The 19,314-nt window shown below is 46.1% G+C and overlaps 1 protein-coding gene across 1 annotated transcript; it reads right to left on the bottom strand.

Annotated features, from left to right (window-relative positions):
* Positions 1-825: 825 nt before the first annotated feature.
* On the bottom strand, positions 826-18,577 carry TMEM50A (transmembrane protein 50A). Its single transcript, XM_038758117.1, has 7 exons — positions 18,539-18,577; positions 15,380-15,493; positions 10,751-10,863; positions 9,336-9,403; positions 4,967-5,059; positions 2,152-2,212; positions 826-1,308 (listed from the first exon to the last, which is right to left on the bottom strand). Exons 2-7 carry the CDS (start codon positions 15,470-15,472, stop codon positions 1,263-1,265), a joined length of 474 nt encoding a protein of 157 aa, XP_038614045.1. The 5' UTR covers positions 15,473-15,493; positions 18,539-18,577; the 3' UTR covers positions 826-1,262.
* Positions 18,578-19,314: the final 737 nt, after the last annotated feature.

Raw genomic sequence — 19,314 nt, 5'->3', positions numbered from 1 at the left:
TAGCTTTGTCATCAATATTTTCATTCACGCTGCATTCCCAAGCTCACACTGCTGGTAGTTATTTATTATTCTCAGGGGCTCTCAGACCTGGGCTAGGGAGACGGAAGAACCTGGGTTCTAATCCCAGCTTCGCCGTTCGTCTTCTGTGTGACCGTGGGCGAGTCACTTGGCTTCTCAGGGCCTCAGTTCCCTCATCTGTAAAATGGGGATTATGACTGTGAGCCCCATGTGAGACAGGGACTGTGTCCAACCTGTTTATCTTGTAACTATCCCAGTGCTTAGTACAGTGCCTGCCACATAGTAGGCGCTTAAAGAACGTGAAAAAGGCCCTTGAGGCCCTCTCCTCCTCCCCTACCCACTTCCTCCCTGAATGCATTTTGATCAGAAAGGAACCCACTGCAGGGAAATGAGCCGCGCGGCTATCCTGTCAGCTCCTCGAGGGCAGGGATCATGCCTACCAACTCTATTGGACTCTCCCAAGCGCTTAGTACTATGCTCTGCACACTCCAGAAATGTCCCCGGTTGGCCGATGGCTGAAAAGATGGTAAGCTGAAAAGACGTTAAGCAGCACGAGCGCAAAGCGCTCAGCGGAGCCTGCAATTCCCACGTGGGACGGATACAACCTGATTTGCTTGTATCCATCCGAGCGTTTAGTACAGCACCTGGCCCATAGTGAGCACTTAACCAGTACCGAGGCGGTTCCTCGGACCACTTTTCCAGTTTACTTACCGCTTCCCAGTCGGAAAACCCCGGACCAACTTTTCAGATCACCTCAGATAAACCCCCGGGGGCGGAAAGGTGAGAAACGGAGCTCCGGACAACGGCTAGTTTGTTGAGGCGATTAAATGCCACGCGTTTAATACAAGCAAAGAAGACATCGCGTTTAAATAAATATGGTAAATCTTTAAAAGCGCTTTCGGCCACGGTTTTGGCCTTGGATGTGATGCAGAAGGTGGGCCGTCTCTAGACTATTCGTTGTTGAAATCCACATTAGGTCGTGACGCGATACAAATGACTTACATGATCTACGCTCCAATCGCAACTGAATACGTACACTTCGACTGACGGGGCCAAACGTTTCTTTAAACAAGACGAGCGACGGGATGCTCTCCCAGTCTGAAGACCGACCATTCCAGAGCTCTCGATTCTCTTCCAAGATTCTACGGGAAAGCGGCACTTCGTAAAATGGTATTGCAAAATACTGGGAGTGAGCAGTTAAAAAGAACCCAAAAAGTTAAGCTGTGGAAGTTCCCCGGAAGTTTTCACTGCCACGAGTCCTCAGAGCGACCGAACTTAAAGACCAATCCTCTGTGGATAAAATGAAAAACACCATGTTAGTCTTTGAGTTCAGAAGGATGAGGAACAGACGCTGTTCTACCGTTTCTAAAGATGAGCCAAGAAGTGGGAGAAAAGAAGCAGCGTGGCTCAGTGATAGAGTACAGGCCTAGTCAGAAGGATCTGGGTTCTAATCCCCGCTCTGCCTCACGTCTGCTGGCTCATTTTTGATCGCTTCTGGCCGCGTGGTGATACGTGTGGGCCCCTCCCACGTACCTGGGAGCGGGTCCCTTTGGATGCTTTCGGCCGCCTCGATTTCAAAGCGCTCCAAAGTCATTTCCGAACCTTACTCTCCCACTTTTCACAGCGGTCTACCGTTGACTCACTACAAATATTCCACTTTGGAATTTTTTTTAAAAAAATGGTGCTTGTTAAGCGCTTATTATGTGCCAAGCACTGTCCTAAGGGCGCAAACTAATCGGATCGGACAAAGTCCCTGTTCCGCTTGGAGCTCACAAGTCTCCCTCCCCACTTTGCAGATGAGGAAACTGAGGCACAGGAAAGTGAAAAGACTCGCACATGGCCTCGTGGCAGAGCTGGGATTAGAACCCAGGTCTTCCTGACTACCAGGGTCTATCCACACTACGTCACGCTGCTTTCCTTGGAGCAAAATTGGCTAAGGGTAAGTCCAAGATTACATCGAGGCCAAAGAGAATAGCGCAAAATAGCATCTGACAGGTACACATCTTTAACCCTGAAGAGTTTTGGACGATGACAAACGTGTTCACCATTTCAAATACCGGGGAGAATTGCGAAAACTAATGACTCGCTAAAAACAAGCCAAATAGAAGGATGATTAATGGAAAATGGGCTTACCCAAAAAAGATAAATGCATTCTGGAAGAACACTGCAATCCCAGGGTACACTGCTGCCTTTTCTGTGGGAAAAGAATTTCTTTTAGATGTCTGGAAAGGCACCTTCACATTATTTAGGTTTTAACACTCAAAGAACCCCAGGTTATCTGTTCTACCATGAGATTAAAAAATACCTTGAATTTACTAAATTATCTGTAATTTACTTATATTAACGTCTGTCTCCCCTTCTACACCGGAAGCTCGTTGTGGGCAGGGGATGGGTCTGTTCTACTGTTATAGTGTACTCTCCCAACTGCTTAGTACAGTGTTCCGCACACAGTAAGTGCTCAACAAATACGACTGACTAATCAGTTGCCCTCATTATCTGTACAACATCCAGGAAAGGTAGGGAGAGGCAAGTTTTGCAATACACAGTTTACATCGCTAGTCACCCCACCCTCAGCCCCACAGCACTTCTACGTACATTTCAAGGCCCTGCTGAGAGCTCACCTCCTCCAGGAGGCCTTCCCAGGCTGAGCCCCTTCCTTCCTCTCCCCCTCGTCCCCCTCTCCATCCCCCCCATCTTTCCTCCTTCCCTTCCCCACAGCACCTGTATAGATGTATATATGTTTGTACATATTTTTTTTACTCTATTTATTTATTTATTTTATTTGTACATATCTATTCTATTTATTTTATTCTGTTAGTATGTTTGGTTTTGTTCTCTGTCTCCCCCTTTTAGACTGTGAGCCCACTGTTGGGTAGGGACTGTCTCTATATGTTGCCAATTTGTACTTCCCAAGCGCTTAGTACAGTGCTCTGCACATAGTAAGCGCTCAATAAATACGATTGATGATGATGATGATTTCTAAACAAATCACTTCACTTCTCTGTGCCTCAGTTCCCTCACTGGCAAAATGGGGGTTCAATTCCTCTTCTCCCTCCTACTCATACTGGGAACCCCACGTGGGACCCGATTATCTTTTTATCTCCCCGACGTGGGACCCGATTATCTTTTTATCTCCCCGACAGTTTAGTTCAGTGATCGGCAGAGAGCAAGCACTAAACTCCACCATTACAATCATCCGTAATTTACTGGTGCTAGTGTCAATCTCCCTCTCTAGACTGTAAACTCCACATGGGCAGGCAATGCGTCTACCAAGCCCTTAACAATTACATTAAACTATAATTCTTAAGCACTTACAATGTGCCAGGCACTGTACTCTGCCTGCAGTAAACCAGTAAATTGATTTATAGATGGGGAAACGGAGGCACAGAGGAGTTCGGTGATTTGTCCAAGATCCCAACCCCTGGCCAACAGGAACTGCTAGAGTTCCGTCCGGAATTCCTGACTCTCCAGGCCCATCCTTTCTACCGCCGAGCTCTCCTCTAGAGTTCCTCATCCTGGTTTCCGAGTCAGAAAGACCTGGGTTCTATCCCAGCTCTGCTACTTGCCCGCTGTGTGACCTCGGGCAAGTCACTTCACTTCTCTGTGTCTTGGTTAACCTCATCTGTAAAGTGGGAATTAAGACGGTGAGCCCCACGTGGGACACGGACTCTGTCCAACCTGATTAGCTTGTATCTCTCCCAGTGCTTAGTACAGGATCTGGCACATAGTGAACCCTTGACAAATATCATAAAAAATATATATATATATATTTATATGTAAAGTTTACACACATATTTATGTAAAATGACCAATTATATTGAGAAGCAGCGTGGCTCAGAGGAAGGAGCACAAGCTTTGGAGTCAGAGATCATGGGTTCAAATCCCGGCTCCACCACTTGTCAGCTGTGTGACTTTGGGCGAGTCACTTCACTTCTCTGGGCCTCAGTGATCTCATCTGTACAATGAGGATGAAGACTGTCAGCCCCCCGTGGGACAACCTGATCACCTTGTAACCCCCCAAGCGCTTAGAACAGTGCTTCGCACATTGTAAGCGCTTAACACATACCAACATTATTACATGGATCAATCCCCACCCATCTGAATCTTCCAGTCACCATCTATTAACATTCTCACGAGATGACAAGAAAACAGCGTGGCCTATTGGAAAGAACACAGGCCTGTGACTAATGGAACCTGGATTCTAATCCTGGCTCTGCCACTTGCCTGCTGCGTGACCTCGGACAAGTCACTCTGTTTCTCCCTGCCTCGGTTTCCTCATCTGTAAAATGGGAGTTAAAAACCTGCTCACCCTCTGCCTTCGATCATGAATTCCACATGGGTCAGACGCTATAGCCGACCTGGTTATCTTGCATCTATCTCAGCGCTTTTTACCCAGCTTGCTGCTCGGTAACAAACACTACAATTAATTATAAAAGCACGACTCAAACGCGATGACGCGTTCCAGCCTCACAACAGAGGGATTTTCAGCTTGTCGGGTTAGAAATGACTAAAACAGCTGACTTCGAGGTGAACTCCATTTCCAAGTTAAGGCATAATAATGACCACTGAGAGGGATCTTAAAGTTGCCAGGTGGAAAAGCCCTTCAAATGATGGACGTGCTGTCGTCCTAGGCGATCCCACTGAGAACTTTCCCATTTATCCAAAAACTCCATAATAACTGTGGTCGCTGTTAAGCGCTTACTGTGTGCCAGCCACTGTTCTTAGCGTACAGAGTCAAGTTCGTCAGGTCCCATGAGGGAGAACAGGTACTGAATTGTACAGAAGAGGGATCTGAAGCACAAAGAAGTGAAGAGACATATCCGAGGCCACACGGCAATCAAGTGGCGGAGTCGGGATTAGAACCCAGGGCCTTTTGACTCCTAGGCCCGGGTTCTATTCATTAGGCCACACTGCTTCCAACCATCTCCAGAAGTGGGCTTTTGTTTACCTTTAACGACATAGCCGCCAAAGAGAATCCACATGGATGCTATGAGGGAGCCAAAGGCGAGCATAAAACCAACGAAGAGCCAGATGCGAGCACCTTAAAAAAAAAAAGTAGTATATTTCTTGCTTCTGATCACAAATGGCAACCGAATTTTTTTAACCAACATGCACCGGAGACAGAAATGGACATCATCTAGGAATATACCAAAGTATCTAAATACATGCGGATGATATTTTCTACGTCAGTCAGCCCTGTTTGCCTATGAATTCCGAGACATACTTCAAATCCCTCAAACTCACCTTTCCCTTATTTAGAAACGATCAATTTGGACATAGTGCTAGTGGGATAAGCGGCAAAATGTACAATTCTCCTACATAAGGGAATCAGGAGCAGCGTGGCTCAATGGAAAGAGCACGGGCTTGGGAGTCAGAGGTCCTGGGCTCAAATCCCGGCTCCGCCAATTGTCAGCTGTGTGACTTTGGGCAAGTCACTTCATGTCTCTGTGCCTCAGTTCCCTCATCTGCAAAATGGGGATTAAAACGGTGAGCTCCATGTGGGACAACCTGATCACCTTGTATCCTCCCCAGCACTTAGAACAGTGCTTTGCACATAATAAGTGCTTAACAAATGCCATCATTATTAACCACTGAGCCCAATTTTCTGTTTCTGCCAGTGGCCGAGGCCAACTGGAAGGCTAGCACGTGCCTTTCAGTCCTTAAATGTGGGGGTGGAAACAGTATGGGCTAGTGGATAGAGAATGGGCCCGGGAGGACCTGGGTTCTAATCCTGACTCTGCCACTTGTCTGCTGTGTGACCTTGGGCAAGTCACTTCACTTCTCTGGCCCTCAGTTATCTCATCTGTAAAATGGGGATTGAGACTATGAGCCCCATGTTGGGCAGGGACTGTGTCCGACCCCATTAGCTTGTATCTACCCCAGCGTTTACTACAGTGCCTGACACACAGTAAGTGCTTAATACCACATTTGTTATTATCAACTTTTGACCTCTGTGGACTATGAGCCTGTCACCTGAAAAATCAAACATTCTTGACCTAACACTTGCCCCTAATTGGACCTTAGTGGATTTCTCCTCCAAGAATTTACTCAAATCCTTGTGGATGGGATATTTTCTGTCTCCCTCCCTCCCTTCCTGATAAACTCCCCACAAGTTACAATTTTCCAAACTCAACAGAGACGCATCCCCCCCTCACTTGGAATTACACCCGTTATTCACCCCACCCTCAGCCTCCAGAAGGTAAGCTCATTTGGGGCAGGGAATGTGTCTTTTTATTGTTATATTGTACTCTTCCAAGCACTTAGTACAGTGCTCTGCACACAGTAAGCGCTCAATAAATACGACAATGAATGAGCTCCACAGCACTTACGTCCACATCCACAATTTATATCGTTTGCCTCCCCCTCTAGACTGCCAGCTCCTACTTTCCCAAGTGCTAAGAACAGTGCTCTGCCCAAAGTAAGCGTTCAATAAATACCACTGGTTTGATAAACAAATCCGTATGTGATGATAGAGGAATCTCAAAACCGGTCCTCTTCTACTTTTAGGAAAGGCAGATTCCTGGTGGGCTCTAAAAACATTCCATTCCAATTAGGCTAACAGATGAAGGCAGCAACTTTCAAATCACGTCTATATAATATTTATGAACGATCGCTCCGCTTCATTATGTAGCAGAACAGAGTCGTCCGGCTACCTAAAATGAATTCTGAGGCGAATAAGTTTCCCGACTTAATTTGCACAATAGTGTAATAAAAAACACTGCCTAATGAGGCCCCAGAGGATCTGATATTATTAATGTATGCTTCGTCTCTGGCTTTGGGCCCGACATGTACAACACTAAGGTTCAAATGGAGCCATTCATCAGGAAATTTAGCATCGAACTGAGGCATAAACCGTTTCGACACATTTACTGCAAAGCTCCGCTTATTCAACCTGCCGCCTGCGGTTATCAGAGCCGTTCAAAAAATCATGACATGACACTTGGACAAAGCCAGCAGCTTTTAATCACTATATGATCACTGGCAAGTAAGCTGCACACGGTAAGGGCTCAATAAATACGATTGATTGATCGATGTTGGTTAAACGTTCACCTCCAAGAGGCCTCCCTTAACTAAGCCCTCCTTTCCTCTTCTCCCACTCCCTTCTGCATCGCCCTGACTGGCTCCCTTTATTCAACCCCCAACCCCCGACCCCACAGCACTTATGTCCATATCTCTCATGTCTTTCTTTCTATTGATGTCTGTCTCCCCTTCTAGAACATAAGCACGCTGTGGGCAGGGAATGTGTCTGCTATATTGTTAGACTGTACTCTCCCAAGCACTTAGTACAGTGCTGTGCACATGGTAAGCACTCAATTAATACGACTGAATGCACGAATAAATGGTCACTGTACACTTAGGGGCTTTTAGGGACAAATGAACAGTAGAAGCAACTGTAAAGAAATAAAACAGGGCAAAAATCTTTCCCCAGATTTCCAGGGCACTTGACGTGCAGAGTCTTATAAGCTCTTTCCAAACGTCTGAGTTACCTCCAACTAAGAGCAACCCAAATTTCCCCCCAAGTTTCCTGCTTTCCACCATCTGGAGGTTCCTCATTTTCCGGGGTGCATCCCCCGAGCTTTAGGAAATGTGTGGCCCAGAATGCTAGTGGCAGTGAAGTGGACGAAATGGGGAAAAAGGCTGGGTCTACATCGTGGATGGTTTCCTCAGGACCACGGAGTTGTCCTCCGTTTACTCATTCATTCATTCAATTGTATTTATTGAGCGCTTACTGTGTGCACAGCACTGTACTAAGCGCTTGGGAAGTACAAGTCGGCAACATATAGAGACGGTCCCTACCCAACATTGGGCTCACAGTCTAGATGGGGGAGACAGACAGCAAAACACATTAACAAAATAAAATAAATAGAATAGTAAATATGTACAAGTAAAATAGAGTAATAAATCTGCTGTGGGGAGGAGAAGGAGGTAGGGCGGGGGGAGGGGGAGAGGAAGGAGGGGGCTCAGTCTGGGAAGGCCTTCTGGAGGAGATGAGCTCTCAGCAGGGCTTTGAAGGGAGGAAGAGAGCGAGCTTGGCGGATGGGCAGAGGGAGGGCATTCCAGGCCAGGGGGTGGACATGGGCTGGGGGTCGACGGCGGGACGGGAGAGAACGAGGCACAGTGAGGAGGTGAGTGGCAGAGGAGCGGAGGGTGCGGGCTGGGCTGGAGAAGGAAAGAAGGGAGGTGAGGTAGGAGGGGGCGAGGTGATGGAGAGCCTTGAAGCCGCGAGTGAGGAGTTTTTGCCTGATGCGTAGGTTGACTGGTAGCCACTGGAGATTTCTGAGGAGGGGAGTAAGATGCTGCACAAAAATGATCCGGGCAGCAGTGTGAAGTATAGATTGAAGTGGGGAGAGACAGGAGGATGGGAGATCAGAGAGGAGGCTGATGCAGTAATCCAGTTGGGACAGGATGAGAGATTCAACCAGCAGGGTAGCGGTTTGGATGGAGAGGAAAGGGCGGATCTTGGCAATGTTGCGGAGATGAAACCAGCTGGTTTTGGTGACGGATTGGATGTGAGGGGTGAACGAGAGATCGGAGTCGAGGATGACACCAAGGTTGCAGGCTTGTGAGACGGAAAGGATGGTAGTGCCATCTACAGTGATGGGAAAGTCAGGGAGAGGGCAGGGTTTGGGAGGGAAGATAAGGAGTTCAGTCTTGGACATATTGAGTTTTAGATGGCGGGCAGACATCCAGATGGAGATGTCTTGAAGGCAGGAGGAGACACGAGCCTGAAGGGAGGGAGAGAGAGCAGGGGCAGAGATGTAGATTTGGGTGTCATCAGCGTAGAGATGACAGTTGAAGCCGTGGGAGAGAATGAGTTCCCCAAGGAAGTGAGTGTAGATCGAGAACAGAAGGGGACCAAGAACTGACCCTTGAGGAACCCCTACAGTAAGGGGATGGGAGGGGGAGGAGGAGCCCGCAAAAGACACTGAGAATGAACGGCCGGAGAGATAAGAGGAGAACCAGGAGAGGACGGAGTCTGTGAAGCCAAGGTTGGATAGCGTGCTGAGGAGAAGGGGGTGGTCCACAGTGTCGAAGGCAGCTGAGAGGTCGAGGAGGATTAGGACAGAGTAGGAGCCGTTGGATTTGGCAAGCAGGAGGTCATTGGTGACCTTTGAGAGGGCAGTTTCGGTGGAATGTAGGGGACGGAAGCCAGATTGGAGGGGGTTGAGGAGAGAGTTGGCATTGAGGAATTCGATGCTTTTAAGTGCTTAGTATGGTGCTCTGCACACAGTAAGCGCTCAATAAATACGACTGAATGAATGAATCCTCATTTACAGACAGGGGAACCCGACTGAAGATTTGGGGGGGGTGATTACCGGTTTGGCCCAGGCATCCTTCGCTGTAGCTATCCCCTCGGACCTGGCCATTGGATACTGCGTTAATCCTGTGGGAACCAAGCAGACATCACATGTGGTGGGTTATGGATTTCTCCGACCGCATGCCATCACTCAGTTAATAACGATAATAACTGTGGTATTTGTTAAGCACGTAATAATAATAATTGTGGTATTTGTTAAGCGCTTAGTGTGTACCAAACACTGCACTAAGTGCTTGGGTGGATACCAGCAAATCAGGTTGGACACATCGCTGCCCTGCATGGGGCTTACAGACTCGGTCCATTTTATAGATGAGGAAACTGAGGCCCTGAGAAGTGAAGTGACTTGCCCAAGGCCACTCAACAGAGAAGTAGCCAAGCGTGGGCGCCTGACACTGTGAGAATGCAGCGTCCCAGTTTCCCACATACTGGATGCTCGATCTGGTTCACATCTTACCTTGCTTTGCTTAATGCCAATTTGTACTTCCCAAGCGCTTAGTACAGTGCTCTGCACATAGTAAGCGCTCAATAAATACGATTGATTGATTGATTGATTGATTGATTAATTCTCCCCGGCCCCCGGTGATGGGATAAACCCCGCCTGAGTGGCTTTAACCGTCACGGGAAGGAACGTCTTCTCATCGGGAACAAGTTTGGAACAGAGGACACTTTAATTTCCGACATGCATTTTGAAAATGATGGGGTTCACCGAGGGCCAAGGATCGAGATCAGAACTCGGGGGGCTTGTCTTTACGGAAGAAGGGAGAGGGATTTTGGTATTGGCATTATTCTTACAGGCCAACCTCTGTCTGGGTGAGGCTGCTCTCCCCACACCTCTTATATAGAAGTGTGGCCTAATGGCTAGAGCACGGGCCTGGGAGTGGGAAGGACATGGGTTCTAATCCTGGCTCCTCCCCTTGTCTGCTGTGTGACCTTGGGAAAGTCGCTTTACTTCTCTGGGGCCTCATCTGTAAAATGGGGATTGAGACCGTGAGCCCCACGTGGGACAGACACTGTGTCCAACCTGATTTGCGTCTATCCTCCTCAGTGCTTAGTACAGGGCCTGGCACCTAGTAAGTGCTTGATCAATCAATCAATCGTATTTATTGAGCGCTTACTGTGTGCAGAGCACTGTACTAAGCGCTTGGGAAGTACAAGTTGGCAACATATAGAGACAGTCCCTACCCAACAGTGGGCTCACAGTTTAAAAAAGAAATATTCATTCATTCAATCATATCTATTGAGCGCTTACTGTGTGCAGAGCACTGTACTAAGCACTTGGAAAGTACAATTCGGCAACAAATAGAGACAATCCCTGCCCATTGCGGGCTCACAGTCTGGAAGGGGGAAGACAGGCATCAAAACATCAATACCATTGTTATTATTATTAAGGAGCTGTTAATAAGAAATGCTTACATGAGGAAAGCTATGGTGGCTATGACTCCACAGGCATGGTACGAGTGGTTGAATTCCTCCATGGTGGGATAAATAATGGCGGCATCGATGATGATCCACCAGCCTGTGAAGAACTGCAGACAGAGCAGCAACATATCAGTGTCACGTGGAGACATCCTAGGTGACCTTCTGTCCCGGTGGGTGATCATCATCAATCGTATTTATTGAGCGCTTACTGTGTGCAGAGCACTGTACTAAGCGCTTTGAAGGTGAATCGTGTGGCGCCAATTTCCACCCACTACCCATAATAATAATAATAATAATGGTATTTGTTAAGCGCTTACAATGCACAAAGCACTGTTCTAAGCGCTGGGGATGTTACAAGGTAATCAGGTTGTCCCACGGGGGGCTCACAGTTTTAATCTCCATTTTACAGATGAGGTAACAGGCACAGAAAGTTAAATGACTTGCCCAAAGTCACACGGCTGACAGTTGGCAGGTTCGGTATTTGAACCCATGACCTCTGACTCCAAAGCCCGGGCTCTTTCCACTAAGCCAATGGCTCTGGTGGGGTTGGGTGGGGAGGAGAATGGGCCACCCCGAGCCCACATTCCTTGCGATTCTGCTCGCAGTGAAGCCGTGGGTAGCTGTTTTCCCTTCCGGCCCGAAAGAGACGGTGGCTGCCAGGAAGCAGATTGGCCTGGTGGCTAGAGACCGGGCCTGGGAGTCTGAAGGATCTGGGTTCTAATCCCGTCCCCACCACTTGTCTGCTGTGGGACCTCAGGCAAGTCGCTTCACTTCCCTGGGCTTCAGTTGCCTCATCTGTAAAATCGGGATTAAGAATGTGAGCCCCGTCTGGGACAGGAAATGTGTCCCACCTGATAAGCTTGTATTTGCCTCAGCGCTTAGCACTGTGCCTCGCACACTGTGCATGCTGAACAAATGCCATTAACAAAAGACAAGAGAGAGAGAAAGGGAGAGGCCAGAGGGAGCCTGTACCCCCTCCCCGGCCTCCTGAGGGGTCACTAAAAGGGCCTCGAGGGCTCGGTCGGTCAAAGATGGACACAACATGGGCCGGAAAGGGCAAAACCGCATCAACTCCTGCTTAACTGCCCTCTGCCATCCATCCATCAGCCTGCTGGTGAACAAAATCTGCCAGCAATAGAGAAGCAGCTTGGCTCAGTGGAAAGAGCACGGGTTTGGGAGTCAGAGGTCGTGGGTTCAAATCCCAGCTCCGCCAATTGTCAGCTGGGTGACTTTGGGCAAGTCACTTAACTTCTCTGAGCTTCAGTTCCCTCATCTGTAAAATGGGGATTAAGACTGTGAGCCCCACGTGGGACAACCTGATCACCTTGTATCCTCCCTAGCGCTTAGAACAGTGCTTTGCACATAGTAAGCTCTTAACAAATGCCATTATAATTATTATTACAATCAGGGATGTCAAAATAAGGCACTCTGGGCATGTTCCCCCTCCCATCTTCCTGAAGAAGTATTTCGCCCTCAATGAGGCCGGCGCCCTGCTGGGTGCCACACCTCTGCCATCTCCCAGCCGTCTCTTTCAACCTTTTAGACTGTGAGCCCACTGTTGGGTAGGGACTGTCTCTATATGTTGCCAATTTGTACTTCCCAAGTGCTTAGTACAGTGCTCTGCACATAGTAAGCGCTCAGTAAATACGATTGATGATGAAAGAGACCATCAGATGGTGAGAGAAAGGGCCAGAAGTGCCTCGGCATTCCAGTGGCCTGGCCAGGAGCTGCTAGAGGAGGTACGGCCTTTGAGGAGAGTCTGGACCATCCCACTGCATTTTATCACACCACGCTGGCTTTGGTCACAAAGGAAACTTCTGCCAGACCCTCTTCAGGGGCAACAGATGTGAGAAAAGCAGCCAGAAAGACAGAAGAGTAACATGGAACCTGTTAAGAGGGGATGGAAAGGGACAATTTGCCAACGAACCCTCAGGGAAGACTATTTTAAAAACCTCAAGCCAGAATAAGAAAACCCCCAAACCCGCCAAAACTTCATTAAAAAGTGCCACGGGCAAACGTCTTTCGGCATTTATTTTGGGATCGGTGTTTGTTCCAGAACAGGCCTGTTGCCCAAGAGTCTGAGCTGTGGCAGTGGGTGAAACTGAGTTTGGGTAACTTAATTGGCTGAGAATACAATCTAATTAAAAAGCACTCTAAATTACTTATTATTATTGACAATAATAATAATAGTAACAAGAACAACAACAATAAGAATTGTATTTGTTAAGCACTTACCCTGTGCCAGGCACATGTATGTGCTAGGGTAGATATAAGATAATCAGGCTGGACACAGTCCCTGTCTTATCTGGGGCTCACGGTCTTAATCCCCATTATACAGATGAGGAAACTGAGGCCCAGAAAAGTGAAGTGACTTGCCCAAGCTCACACAGCAGGCAAATGGCAGGGCTGGGATTAGAACCCTGGCCCTCTGACGCCCAGGCCTGTGCTCTTTCCACTAAGCCATGCTGTTTCTACTTTGGCTCACTTTTACCATGGCAAGACTAGGTCCTTATAGAATAAATATTACAGAATCTCTGAGTGGCATGTTTAACTTTTTGAAAATTCCCGATTTGTTTTCTTCTACAAAGTCCTTGGTGGTTTCTGAGTGTAAACATACACTGAAAAATTACTGGTCTAGTCATCTGGCCGCGAGAGCAATTGAGCTGAATAATGTAAACCTTTTTCATTTTTCAACCCAGGCAAATCACACAATTAACATCTCATAATAATAATAATTATTGTGGTACTTGTTAAGCACTTACTATGCACCCAGCAGTGTTCTAAGCGCTGGGGCAGATATAAGCAAATCGGGTTAGACACAGTCCCTGTCCCACATGGGGCTCATGAGGTTTCTCTTCTTTTTCAAACAGGAAATTACAAAAGTAAACACTTCTCCTTACCACTGCCCCAGCCAAATTGTAGCACATTATCATTATTTCTCAAATTCATTCACCTCTACAAGGCTTTTTTTCCTTTTGGAGGAACAAAGGACAAAAGGGAAAGTGAAAAGCCCATTGAAGGTACTCAATAAATACCCCAGCAGTAAAGCACATTCCCAACCTTAGAAAGACAAGTAAGAAGGTGCTTGCAATACTCCCTTATCATTACTAACAACTATTTAGTGCTTCCCTGGAATCTTATCTCTCCTTTTCCAGTCTCATGGCTTATCTCCCTATAGAACTTAACGGTTTGGGGTTTTTCTGTGGAGGGGCTGGGGGGAAGGGAGACCAGGGAGTAGGAAGATGAAACAAAATAAAATATTCTATAATCGTGCCCTTTAACAATATAACACTTGGGTGATTTTTAAAATAAAACCTTTTCTGCTCGGCCTGCACAAACCGAAATCTAAGATTTACTGCATTTTGGGTGCAATCACCACAGGGAGATGAGAAAGAAAAATAAAATCTGACTCAAAAAAAATAAAAAAACACCGTAGAGACACACTGAATAAATTATAAAAATATTATTTCTTTTCAGATTGTTTCTACTATGTTTTCAGATTTTAAGTACATTTACAGCACATGCTGATGAGTGACAAACATTTTTCAGGGGCCCAAATTAGTTTCCCTTTTGTCAGAAGGCAGTAATTCTAGTTTCAGTGACAAATTTAAAGCTGATATATTTGGAGTGCAAAACATTAACGGTGCAGGAGTTTTTAATTATTCTTTGGGAAACAGACTACATTTATCAAAAGTACTTGAACAGATGGCAAGATTCAAATGAACATTTTCAATTTTCATTATTTACCCAACAACATCAGAGTCATTGGCACTTAAAAGTCACGGAGCAAAAAGATGAGGTCTTGAGGTCTTTGCCGATTTGCTTAGGGTTCCACCCCGTGAATTACTTTCGAGAAATAAGATTGTTTAATGAAACCGAGGCGCTAACTCTGGGCTATGCAAAAAGGTGACCGTTGTTTCTTGACAGGTTTTGACAGACTGCTCTTTGAACAGTCTCTGAAAACTTACTCAAAAGGCTACACCCGGCAACATGCTGCACGTAAACCCACGATGGAACAATGCAACTCTTTTTTATGAATTAGAGATTGCGTGTTCAAAATTTATTTCAAAGCCTGAACAGATAAAAAGCTCTTAACCCTCAAAAGGGCACTGACAAACAAAAGACTGTTGCTTTTGCTACCACTTGTTGTCGTTATCATTATCGTCATCCATACCACTTGTTGAGCGCTGCTGAGGGCAGGGCATTGTACAGGATGCTTGGGAACATACAGCAGAAGAAAAAGACGCAATCTCTTCCCTCGAGGTCCTCACAGTACGTTGTCATGGCCCGGGAGGCTGAGGACCTAAATCCCAGCTCTGGCACTTGCCTGATGCGAGACCCTGGATAAGTCACTTCACTTCTCTGGGCCTCAGTTCCCTCATTTGCTAAATGGGGATTCAATACCGGTTCTCCCTCCTACTTAGATTGTGAGCCCCATGTGGGACCTGATGATCCTGTATCTACCCCAGTGCTTAGAACAGTCCTTGACACATAATAAGCACTTAACAAATACCACAATTATGGCACCACAATTTCAAAGCAGAAGTCTCATTACATAAACCCATGGCTAACCGCTTCATTTCGATACAAACGCCTGCCCCGAAATCTGAAAAGGACACCTACCAGAACTCCAGCGGCCACAGAAGCGATGGTGTTGCGTTTTTCTCCCCAATCAATGCATTCTGAGCAACGCAGGCTCTCGAGGAAGCCAGACATTTTTCAGGTTTCTGAAAAAAACTAGATGCAAAGAGTTTTTAAAATGCATTTGCTTTTATGGGAGTCACATTCTGAACCGAGAGTTAAAGACAAAATCACTAAAAATGGGTTGGGGTTGAGGGTTCTGGGTTCTAGTTTCAGTTCTGTCATTGGTTTACCGGAATGCCTTGGGCAAGTTACTCCACCTCTCTGGGTCTCCACTTCCTCATCGGTAAAATTTATTTTAATTAAAACTTATTTTAACGTCTGTGTCTTCCTCTAGAATGTAGGCTCCTTGTGGGCAGGGAACTCGTCTGTCATCTCTGCCTTATGTAGTACTGTACTCACCCAAGCACTTAGTAAAGTGCTCTGCACATAGTAAACTCTCATTAAATATCGTTGATTGATAAAATGGGGGCAATAATGACTGACTCTCCCAACTTTACTGGGACGTTGTGGAGACAAAATGAGATAAGTGATGTGTAAGCACTCCACGAATAAGAAAAAAAAAACCTGTGGCCATTTCTAGTTTCATTTTCCCCCAAAGGCTAAGAGCACATGATTTATGCCTTTGATCTCTTTTAGCAATTTCAGCTTTCAGGGAAACAAAGCACAGATTCATTTATATTTGTCCACTTTTCATGTAAAAGAACCTTTTTGACCGAGGTGCAAATTAACCAACCCCATGGAAGCAATAATTCGGAAAAAGAAAATGGATCACGACCCAAAACTGAATAGGCAGCCAATGTTTAATGTAGTTACTTATCTCATTGTAAGTGCTTCCTGATATATTCTGATTAAATACCTGATTAAATTACCTCAAAGCCAGATGAGCTTTGAGACGAACACTGAGAGCCTGAATATAAAATCGCTGCCCAATTTCAACTTCATCAACATTAAGCAGTAGGATCCAGAGGTGTGCCGATCCATGTCAGGGCACTGACCCAATTTCATCCCTGCATTTCTGTTCAGAAAAATATTTATAAAAAAGGATCGTTTTACTGATATGCTAAGTGTGGTTTTTCTCACTTCTGAGTTCCAGGAGTCTTGATAATACACTGCACAATATCTAATCCTATTCTCATCGCCACCCACATAAATCTGAGTTTCCTTCCCCTTGCTCCACCTAGGCATCCTGTCTCCCAAAACCCTTTCTTTCTTAACCCTATTGTACTTTTCTAAACTCGCTGTAAATCCAGTCTTTTTTCCTTATTCCTCCCATCTAGAACTACATGTAAAAGGCCAAGTGTTCACTGCCAAAGAAATCCAGGAAATCCAGGTTTTTTTCCTTATTCCTCCCATCTAGAGCTCCATGTAAAAGGCCAAGTGTTCACGGCCAAAGAAATCCAGAATCCAAAATTACTATAATTGAGATCTGGAGAATTCAAGTAAAAAAATCTTGTTTATGCCGAATTACCCGGACTTTCGATTTGAGTGGTTGGGCTAGCAACCGCACCGGAGGCGGGCGGACCTGAGAGGAAGAAGGTTTGGTTCTGAGACAGAAGTGAGTACAAGGACCATGGCATTTCTTCTCTCCATGCAATCAATCAATGGTATTTACTGAATCAATCGCATTTATTGAGCGCTTACTGTGTGCAGAGCACTGTACTAAGCGCTTGGGAAGTACAAGTTGGCAACATATAGAGACGGTCCCTACCCAACAGTGGGCTCACAGTCTAGAAGGGGGAGACAGACAACAAAACATAATAACAAAATAAAATAAATAGAAGTAAAAATAGAGTAATCAATCAATCAATTGTATTTATTGAGCACTTACTGTGTGCAGAGCACTGTACTAAGCGCTTGGGAAGTACAAGTGCTCACCGTGCGCACAGCACTGTACTAAGCGCTTGGGAGACTGCAATACAACAGCTGGTAGACCCACAACGACCTTCCCACCTACAGGGGAAATGCCAGGATCCCCCTCAATCACTCGATAATTAATGAGCGCTTCTGGTATGCAAAGCACTGTACTAAGCACTCGGGAGAGTGCGATGCACCTCTGCCATAGCTGTGTGACTTTGGGCAAGTCACTTAACTTCTCTGTGCCTCAGTTCCCTCATCTGTAAAATGGGGACTAAGACTGTGAGCCCCATGTGGGACAACCTGATTAACTTGTATATACCTTAGTGCTTAGAACAGTGCTTGGCGCACAGTAAGCTCTTAAAAAAAAACCCAACAAATTGGTGGACACATCCCTGCTCACCACGAGCTTCCTGTCTAGAAGGGAAATGCCGGTATCCCCCTCAATCAATCAGTGATATTTATTGAGCGCTTACTGTATGCAGAGCACTGAACTAAGCGCTTGGGATAGTGCAATACAACACAGTTGCTACACACGTTCCTGCTTCCAACGAGCTTCCCGTCTATGGTCTCTTCATCCCTGGCCCTCATCCATGCCTCAGTTTCCTCAACTGAAAAATGGGGATTGAGACTGTGCGCCCCACGTGGGACCGGTACTGCTCGATTTGCTTGTCACCCCAGGCGCTTAATATAGTGCCTGGCTCATGGTAAGTGCTTAACAAATACCATAATCAGACAGTGCTTAGAACAGTGCCTGGCACATAGTAAATGCTTAAATACTTCATTCATTGATTCAATTGTATTTATTGAGCGCTTACTGTGTGCAGAGCACTGTACTAAGTGCTTGGAAAGTACAATTCGGTAACAGATAGACAATCCCTATCCAACAACGGACTCACAGTCTAGAGGCAGCGTGGAAAGAGCACGGGCTTGGGAATCAGAGGTCATGGGTTCTAATCCCGGCTCCGCCACTTGTCTGCTGTGTGATTTTGGGCAGGTCACTTCACTTCTCTGGGCCTCAGTTACCCCATCTGTAAAACGGGGATGAAGACTGTGAGCCCCATGTGGGACAACCTGATTACCTTGTATCCCCCCAGTGCTTAGAACAGTGCTTGGCACATAGTAAGTGCTTAACAAATGCCATCATTATTACTATTATAACAAGTAGACAGGCATCATTAAAATACCATTAATAATGTTATTATAATTATTATTATACTGAGCACCATTATTATCATTATTACTGACCACTTCCTGGGTGCAGAGCATTGTACAAGTACTTACTATAGGCGTGGGAGTCAGAGGTCGCGGGTTCTAATCCCACTCCACCACTTGTGTGCTGGGTGTCTTTGGGCAAGTCACTTCACTTCTCTGTGCCTCAGTTACCTCATCTGTAAAATGAGGATGAAGACTGTGAGCCCTCCATGGGACAACCTGATCACCTTGTATTCCCCCCAGCGCTTAGAACAGTGCTTGGCACATACTAAGCGCTTAACAAATGCCATCATATTATTATTATTATTATTATTATATATTGGCATATATATATAATATGCTGTTATAATAATAACAAAAACGGCATTTGTTAAGTACTTAACTATGAGCGAAGCACTGTTCCAAATGCTAGACAGGCATTATTATAATACCATATTGTTATTACTACTGAGCACTTCCTGGGTGCAGAGCATTGTACAAGCGCTTAGTACAGTGCTCTGCACACAGTAAGCGCTCATTAAATACGACTGAATGAATACTAAACGCTTGGGAGGGAACAACAGAGCAATGAACAGACACATTCCCTGCCTCCAACAGGTTTGTAGTGTAGAAGGGATGAGGGAGAGACATGAATAATAATAATAATGATAATGATGGCATTTATTAAGTGCTTACTATGTGTAAAGCACTGTTCTGAGCGCTGGGGAGGTTACAAGGTGATCAGGTTGTCCCACAGGGGGCTCACAGTCTTTGGAGTCAGACGTCACGGGTTCAAATCCCGGCTCTGCCATTGTCAGCAGTGTGACTTTGGGCAAGTCACTTCACTTCTCTGGGCCTCAGTTCCC

Source organism: Tachyglossus aculeatus, chromosome 16 (assembly GCF_015852505.1).
Source record: "Tachyglossus aculeatus isolate mTacAcu1 chromosome 16, mTacAcu1.pri, whole genome shotgun sequence".
Lineage (NCBI taxonomy): Eukaryota > Metazoa > Chordata > Mammalia > Monotremata > Tachyglossidae > Tachyglossus > Tachyglossus aculeatus.
This window is presented reverse-complemented; position numbering and strand designations above follow the sequence as displayed.